This window comes from Oculina patagonica, chromosome 3 (genome assembly GCF_052425735.1).
Source record: "Oculina patagonica isolate OP01 chromosome 3, crgOcupat, whole genome shotgun sequence".
In the NCBI taxonomy this organism is placed as follows: Eukaryota; Metazoa; Cnidaria; class Anthozoa; order Scleractinia; family Oculinidae; genus Oculina; species Oculina patagonica.
Genome location: NC_135760.1, coordinates 11,675,668 through 11,684,934, shown reverse-complemented (window position 1 = coordinate 11,684,934; position 9,267 = coordinate 11,675,668). Strand labels below are relative to the sequence as shown.

Genomic DNA, 9,267 nt, shown 5'->3' with positions numbered 1-9,267 from the left:
GCTTAATAATCTTAAAAACGAACTCAGCCGAAACAAATATATTCGTGATTTTAATGATTGCGTGTTTTCCATGGCTCTAAAGTGTCGTGACTGGCTACTATGGGCGAGTAAAACTAATTGCCCACTTTCGCGCCGGACAATTCAGTCGACAGCACACTTAAGGTGGAAAATACGCGGCGCACTTCAATGGGTGTTATAAAGCCTAACAGCGCGTCCTCAAGAAATTCACAATACTATCTCATTAGTTGTCATTTACCTCGTCCCGTCAACAAAGACAGCACAACATCCTTCACTCAATTATCCCAAATTATGCGTGGATCCTGTCAATATTGTTCGATTTCGGGACATCTGCTGTCGTGTGCTGGGATTGGGTGCTCGGCAGCAAAGCCCTTCTAATGCAACAAATTTCGTCCAATAGGGAGTCAGACGGTCACAGGCAATTTGCTTCTATGGGCCAACAAACGCACCCATCACTGACAATATTCATTCGCGGAATATTCTGGTTTGACTTCGGGCGTATTCCTTTCGAAGATGTCGTTCGAAAGGTCCTCATTCCGTCGAAATTTTCAGGGGTGGGTTGAATTAAACTACGGGGAAAACAGCCGGACGAAGACAATCACACGAAAAAAGTTCACCAAAATCTGCAGATATTTGCTAGGAGAGCCCCAGATCGAAACTGATGCAAAATTTCGCTTCTGGGTCAAGTCGAAAGGATTTCGAATCGCTCATGCTGAGGACAGCCAAGACTATGGGGTTTTATATGTCCCTGTGAAAGTTCCTCATACACGAGTAAGTCCGATTATCGTACAAAAGGTTTCACACTCAAAATATTTGACTAAGTGTGGTTCTGTTTGCTTTTATCTCTGACTGCGTTCTGTGGGATGTCTTGTGCATTTAGAGCGTGGAAATGCTGTACCCATACGGCGGCGAGCCTGACTTCAAGATCGGACAATCTGCTCGCTCTCAAGTTGTTGAATATCGGAGGGTCGCTGTAGCGGACGATTTTTTCGATATCATAAGCAGTGTGCACATTAATGAAAGAGGAGTTCATGTTGGACAGAAAAAGACCTACAAAGCGGTAAGTTTAGCTTTAGGAGTAGCTCAATTACTTCGTGCGGAGAATAAAATGTATTGTACTTGCCATTCACCAAAATTAACTAGCAAAAGTGGATCATTCATACACCGGTATTGTAGCTTTACGTTAAGCTGAATCTATTCTGATTTGTAAATAAGGTGTAATGACCGCCGAAATATTCCCTCGGTGAGTAAATTTTGTCCGAAAAATAACACATGTAGAGTCGGTTAGAAATGTTCGTTTTGCATGAGGCATCAGTCCAATTATCCATGCGAATCACAAATGATCCAACAACACGAATGAACACGCTAGCGGAATAATTCCCACAGTTGCCCGACAAAAAGCGCTTTTAACCCTGTTTTATTAGACTTAAAAAGTGAGGGTTTTTTTCCATCAGAGTGATATAAAAGAGCACCTTAAGGGTACAGTGAATTTCCGATCAAAGACGCTGTATTTTTGTTAATCGAACGGACGTATTGACCCCTTGAACAGAATACTAAAAAGTCCCAGTAATGAATAAGCGTCTGGATGTCCCAAAAAATATATGAAACCCACAGGAGCCCTCTTAAATCGCGATGCTGTCGGCACATTCAATTATCCCCTTGTTTTGCGGCGAAAATTGCCACTCACTCGAGTGAAATTTCTCGCCTTTCATTTGTATAAAGACGTAAAGCTCGCGTGACTTTGCGAATAGTTCGCTTAGACCGTTTTCCATATTCAAATTAGTAAATTATTTTCATGCTACAGCGAACAGAAGGCGAGTGTATTGATTGTAAAACAATTATCTTAGGCTTTATTTATCTTATTTCTATGTTGAGGTTTTTAAGAATCGCTAATAAGGATGGGGTTTGCTTGACCGAGCGAATCCAAATTTGGGATGCATATACGCTGTACTGTAGATTAGCGTAAACGTCATGCAAACGCGATAAGAACAGAAAATACATAAAAAATTTATGTGTTAAAATGGGACGCAGCCGAAAAATGAAGATTCTGTCAAAACAAGTTCACTTAGTCGGAGAAATATTTTGTGGAGTTTATCAAAACGGTGGGTGTTCGATCACAATTTTATTGCAACCCAGGGAAGTTCATTTTTGATATGCTCTCTACTACCATGTTCAATTTCACATTACACACCATATTAATTTTTTTCTACATTTAATAAATCAGCTTCGTTTTCTTTCTTTTCCATTACATTTACGCTTAAATCTTTTATTTCTTATTTTGATGCCCCACGCCACATCAAGCGCGTAATTGTAGCTAAAAGGTTTTGCTTTCAACCCAAAGTGAAATTTCAACCCATTTTCGCCTTAGGTGGATCGGCATGTTGACTCGATCTTGAGTATATTCTAATTGTGATTTCTAAAAAGTTTTGAAATGATGATTCAAAACGTATTGTTTTCAGATAAAAACCTGTCCAACCTGCACTCTGCCAAAGTACTATGTTGATAGTCAACTGACCCAAGTAAAATAATTTGCAAAATTATGCAGCCAGCTGCTTGTATCGCACGATTTATTGAAAAAATATGATCGCAGACAACTGCCTTCATTCTTCAGAAAAACGGACGATTTTTTTACTTTTATTTGTTCAGCAACTAGAAATATTTCAACTGTTCTCCTTAATCCTGATTTTGTCGATGTCTTTGGAGTCCCAAGTAGTATATTTTCTTGAAGTAATTAATTCCACACTTGGCCTTGCGCGACGCGACATTTATGTACTTCGGTGTCGAATTTTGTTTAAATTTTTTTGCATTTTCATCAAATTGATGTGTGTATGTATTTCCATTTCAGTATCACATATCTCCAAAAAGCTTCTCTTGTGAAACAATAACTCACTCGCTCTCTTTCAAGTTATGAATATGGAAATAAAAACTATACGATGTCTGGGTTGGGTGGGTTAAACGTATTTTGCGGTTAGTTCGAGAAAAAATGCTGAAGGCATTCTTAAAGTTTTCTTCATTAGAGTAATATATTGAGCCAATTCTTCTTTTTTTCCTCATCAACTAAAAGTATTATGATTTTGTTTTTCGGCGAATTACGCATCCAGATCTTTAATCAAAGTGTCAATATATGAGCTCCGACTGACAAGAACTGTTAAATTTAGTGAGCATAAAAAGTTTACCTTCGTACAAAAAAATTACCACTGATAGCTTTCTTATTTCTGAGCGGCTTACATTGTAAAATCTTCATATTTTCAATATAGTAGGAAGAAATCGTGTTTACTGTGCGCGTGTGGTTCAAGAGATGTTATTACTCATTTGCGCATTTCGTGTTGTGCGTTTATGATTTAAACCTGCTTGCGCTGGGGAAATTGCAGTGAAATGCACGGCACGCACCTGCAGAAGCTCGGCTGGTCAAAAAATCTTGTTCTAGAAGTACGAGCCAAGTAAAATCAAGATGAAAATTATGACGTCAATTTATATTTTTCGGATTTTAAATACACATTTAACGAATAGAAACGTACAGCTCTAGCCTGCGCCAATATCGCTTACCAGAAATACAAATACAAGTCTGCGAGTGATTTGAACGGAACGATATTACTTTCTATTTTAGACCAACATACGAAAATATTAATAATACAAAATAAAAAGCCTTAGGGAGCCACGTTTTGCTGATATTATCATTTATTTCTTGTTGACAATTCCGCACTGACCATTTGTCGCCCCGGGGCATATGTAAGGAAATTATTTTTATATTGCTCTTTTCTTCTTGAAAAGTGCTTTTAAATTTTCAGTTCCTCAAGATCGATACCATTTTGAGGTGACAGCTTCCTTAAAATTCATTTTCGAAATATTTCCGCGCGTCTAAAACAATTCCGGCTTTAGTTTGAAGAGAGCTTTTGAAAAAATCTCCATTTTTCATCCTTTATCTTCCTTAAAAAGCATTAGACAAAATCCAGAGATGTTTATAATATTCTTTTCTATCTTTCGTTGACCCTCCATGACCAAAGATAGGAACAGGACACAAGAGTTGAATGAAACTGTTCCAGATAAACCAATTTGATTTCTCACCACACCAACGAAAAACTGAATAAAAGATAAAGGAGTTGTGCTATCGGACAGATAGATTTTTAACTGTAGAAAACCTAAAAAGGCAAAAGATAAGCGATTATCGTAGTAATGTTTGGGCTGGGGGCTACGACAAAATGTCAGACGGAGATCTCGCGGCTAAATCTCGCATTTCAATACGGATAAATGCTTCCGTAAACAGACATTTTCTTCTGTTTTATTGGATAGCCAAGACCCGAGGAATTTTAAATTGGAATTAATGTTTCGCCAGGCTCGCCCCGTCGCTTGATTGTGAAATATTATCTTTGCTTCAAGCAGTAACTTGTCTAGAATGAAGATTATTCTACGCACTGAAATAAAAGACTCATAATTGGAATCAAAAACATTAGCAGATGTCTTTAATAAACGCGTGAAGTCACACTGTCAAATTGATTGAAATTCGCCTTACCTTGGCATTTTTGGTACTATTAGGCGGGACTCTTAGAAAGCGTCAATCAGGTTTTCAAACATTCAGGGGAACAAAGCATTTCACAAAAAAATATCAAGAAAGTAAACATTTCTTCAAAGTAGTCTTCAAGCAAACTTGGATTTTCCAAATTGAGATCATTAGAAATGTCACACTGCACAAACTAGATTTTTTTACTCTCTTTTGTATTTTGAAGTTGTTTTTAGCATATGGTGAGCGTTTCATAACCACAATTTAGTTGAGTTCTGGTGCTTGGGCCTAACTTTCGATAAATGATTTCAGAACAGTTGTTTATCAGACGTGCGATATCAAAACACAGTTTAATTCTTTGCTAATGTTAAACATGCTTTACAAAACATTGAAGCAAAAAAGGTAAAGTATTTGACACCCGTGAAGACAAAAAACACCGCCAATACTATAATAAATATAGCAATTTGTTTCACACATGTTTTTAACGAAAGCTTCATGGCGAATTTTATTTTCGATTCTTCTTTCTCGCCATGTGTTACATTGTTGCAGCTTTATAACTACAGACGTTTTTGTTAACATTGATGTTTTGACAATGTACTGTGAATTTTGTTTTCAATGTTAATTTTGCTTCGAAAGAGCTTTTTATAAAAATGACCGGGAGATTTCATCTTTAACGCTAAAGGAAACATCGATTAGAATTTTGGTAGCCGGAAAAATTTGCGTATACCGTAATTACTTTCTTTAAAATTCTATAGCTCTCTATTTAACATTGAAGTCACAAATTACCCAAAATACTCGTAACGACAATGTTAAGCCCTGACCAAACGGCAAATGCTTCTCCGTTTGGCCAGGACTTGCGAATACTTGCGTTGACTTGCGTTCACTTTGGTCGAGATCAAATTCCACTTAAGTAAACGCAAGTTTTTTCACCGTTTGGCTACCCGACGCAAATCAACGAATTTTTTGCAGTTTACTTCAAATATTGAATTGCATCTCGTAGCATTTTAAATGGCTTTTGCAAACTTGCGTGCACTTGCGACTAAATTGCCTGTCCGTTTGGCCAGCCAACGCAAGTCTACGCAAGTTCAACATGCGATTACTTGCGTTCACTTGCGTTACATTTTGACCAGGGCTTTAAACCATCATCAGAGAAAAGGCCTCGGTACATTAACATTTCCATTCGTAATCTGGTATGTCTTTGTATTAGCATACAAATTCTCCTCAATGACCTGCCTATATTTCTTTCTGTTTTTATAGTTGGGAGAATTTGCACTTCTTGTCAATGACCAGTACCGCGGTGGTTCCGTTCTTCTCATTACTTGACCATCTGATCTTTAAAGGAAAAATAAGTTTCTATAAAAGAATACTATTTATTTATTACTTTTTACTTTATTGTAGGAAATGCTTAGGACAACTTAATTTCACGTTTTCGTATAAGGACAATAGTTTGTGATACTATATTTTATCGATTTGGGAGAACTTGTTGAGATAAATGGAGTCACTTCATTTTCGAGATTGGCGCCTAAATAAAAGAATGTGATATCAGACGTTTAGAAACATGAATAAAAAATTGCCACGGGAAAGGATTTTCTAACGAGGTTTCATTTCAGAGGGGAAAAAGCGACGCGATAAATAAGAAGATAACCTCAGACAAAATAAACTCACTAATGTATATTAAAGAACTGTTTACCTTTTAACAGCTAGTTAATTAGCAAAAGTCGACATGTGTTGCCTTGAGTATTTTACAAACGCAAATTTTTTAGCGATGTTTCTTTATCGCATTTCGCAATTTTTTTTAATCGCGAAATGCGCGATAATTTTCCTACTTAAAGATAATTTCCATGCTACACAACGTTTTGCTTGTAGAGCGGTTTTCACTTGAGTGTCGAAAGTTAATTGCGTTTGCTTTGGTTTTGCATTGCTCGCTTATTGATTGGCTTAATCTCGCGCCACTTTCTTGCCAATCAGAACTAAAACAAAACCAATCGTGACTCGCTCGCGCACGTTTTCCCCGCTTCGTGCCGGCTACATGTTTTGCTTGGAGTTTTGATTGGTTCACTGGTTTGTCTGTGTCCTTTGTGATTGGCCGGAGTATTCTTAGGTTTTGGTTTTACGACACTCAATTGAAAACTCTCTTAATAATTCCCCCAGTAAGTACAAAGAGAATACAGACAAATTAACCAAAAGGTCTGGATTGGGGTGCCTGATCCGAAGTAAAAAAAAACCATCTACTTATAGGGGACACATAAAAGACTAATATGCACAGAAATACTATTTACATGATGTTAATGTCTGAGTCGAGAAATACACTATTTTAATATGGCTCCAGAATGAGGTTATCCTGGATGACAATTTGGCGCGGCTCGGGTAAAAATGGTACGCGTACCGAAAAATTTTGTCCGGCACGGATGAATTTTGCAGTGTAAACGGCTTTGCCTCATCCGTGCCGAACCAAATTTCACCCGTGCTCGGACCTACCGACCTACCCTTGTGTTTTCTTTTTTTGCCATTTTTTTCTCGGTACATTAGCATAATGAGCCCCATCAACCGAGGTTAAATAAATGTTATTATTATTATTATTATTATTATTATTATTATTATTATTATTATTATTATTATTATTATTATTATTATTATTATATATATATATACTCAGAGGTAGTCCGTCCGGCATGGGTGATTGGTACGCGTCCCTGAAACCTGACCCGCTCGGCTAAAAGTGAAGTGTAAACGATTCGAAAACGATTGACCCTGCTGAACCAACTTTTTTCTGCCTGAAACAGTTCATTACATGCATTTGCAGAAATTCCACTCAATCGACACGGCGGACGGTAAAACATGTATATTAAGACAAAAGTCGCCAAGATAGTCTTATAGACATTTGTGGAAGAACTTAATTGTCTAGCGTGTGTTTCAGAACTCTTCTCTGGACACTTACTCGTGAGTCAGTGATTGTTTGATAGTAAGGGACGGACCATTATTTTTTTGGAGAGGGGGGGGATGAAAAATATTGAAAAAAATTGTTTGCAGGGCCTGGAAAGACAAAATAAATTGTTTGCAAAAACGATATGTATAACAAAAAATAGTAAGAATTTCTAAAAAAAATGTCTGCAGAGGTGCATAAACTAACAAAAACAAGTTTGCAGTGGAAAATTTTTCATCCCCCCCCCCTCTAAGAAAATAATGGTCCGTCCCTTACCAGAGAAAACGGCCGAAATTCTGCCTAAAAATACACTTTGTAAGGATGATAAAGGAAAAAATTAAAGAAAAGTTACAAGCCATCGCTGCTGCCATTATAATGAGAACACTGTATACCTTCGCCTTTGTCTGCAGTGCAGGCGTTTTCCGTTGGCGCGCGTAGTTCCAGTTCGCGATCGAGTAGATTCGCCAAGATGGTGCTCGCCCGATCAAAATGCGTTCGAAATACGCCTGCTTTGTAGGCTTCCTTCGCCTCTTGCGAGTCTTCTCAGTGGGAAAAAGGCGAAAACATGCGCTCGTAATGTAGCTTTGAATCAGAAATCAGCTGGGACTGTGAACCTAAGGAAGACTCCAGCGTACGCTGGCCGACATGTTAAGCCTTTTTCCGCACCCTGGCTGAGGCGTTAATTAACTTCAGAAATCAGAAATTCGTTGGGACTGGAACACCAAGGACTCCAGTGTATCCATCAAGGTTAGTGTCAACATTTAACGCAGTTTAGCACGAAAGGAAAAGGATGTGCAAACAAGGTGCCAGCGTCATTTTGGGGGGTACGCGCGTACAATTATTTTTATCGGAGCCTTATGCATGCCAAACATTTTCTGTCTTGTAAATGGACGATGATAGTGGAAATTTGAAGTCGACTGGAAAACATCAGTTTATTTTATTTAGCAACTCAAATGAAGAGCGTTAAAGTGCACCTAACCCCGAAACATCTTTCAGAATTGATTGTACATGAGTTGAGTTGATGGTTATTACCGTTGCTTTTAAGTTATGAAGGTTTTTTCCAATATGTTGGTTGCTTGCCTGGGTGCGTCATCTCATTAACATATTGGAAATACCTTCTCTAACGCAACATTGGAGAGAAAATCCATTCAACTTCCTATGTACAATCAATTTTGAAAGTATTGTTTCGGGGTTAGGTGAACTTTAATTTAAAGCTCTGTTTTATTATAACTCAACTGGTTTTAAAAGTGTTTTAGCTTTTCAATCAAAATACAACTCGAATACTCGGAAAAATGCAAAGTCAGCATGATACCATATAAGGTTGTAAGGTTGTGTGAGACGTCGGGCTCAGTCAATGTTCGGTAGACAATGTTCCGATGGTAAAAGTGCTTTTCTCCTGTGGCACTCTAGTAAAACAACTTTGGAGAATTAACTTGCAAGTTAGAGCTCCTCAACCGTCACCATGCTCGATGCATGCTGGGCTGCTAGAAGTTGTCCTTGGCTTTGTTTCTTGACCAATTTAAGCAACTGGGGAAAAGAAGCCTGAAAAAATTATGATTATAAGGCTCAACTGTGCATATTGTGCGTCGATTGCAACGGTACAATGCGAGACACTTGGTATTGATTTCTTACATTATTGTAATACAGATCTAACCATGGTCTCACTTAGAGCGGTTTTCACTTGAGTGTCGAAAGTAAATTGCGTTTGCTTTGGTTTGCATTGCTACGCTTAGTGATTGGCTTAAAAATCTCGCGCCACTTTCTCAGCCAATCAGAATGAAAAACCAATCAGAACTAAAACCAAAACCAAATCGTGACTCGCTCGCGC

At 38.0% G+C, this 9,267-nt stretch overlaps 1 protein-coding gene across 3 annotated transcripts in view; it reads left to right on the top strand.

Moving 5' to 3' along the window:
- The first annotated feature begins 490 nt into the window (after positions 1-490).
- Positions 491-9,267, top strand: part of LOC144646572 (nucleolar protein 4-like) — a 29,471-nt gene continuing 20,694 nt past the window's right edge. The window contains exons 1-2 of one of the 3 annotated variants that reach the window (XM_078506206.1): positions 491-789; positions 899-1,078. In XM_078506206.1, the coding sequence (XP_078362332.1) occupies positions 532-789; positions 899-1,078 (438 nt within the window). In that variant the 5' untranslated portion in view covers positions 491-531. Of the gene's footprint in view, positions 790-898; positions 1,079-9,267 lie in introns of those variants that run through there. The other 2 variants (XM_078506205.1, XM_078506207.1) reach the window with 2 other exon arrangements.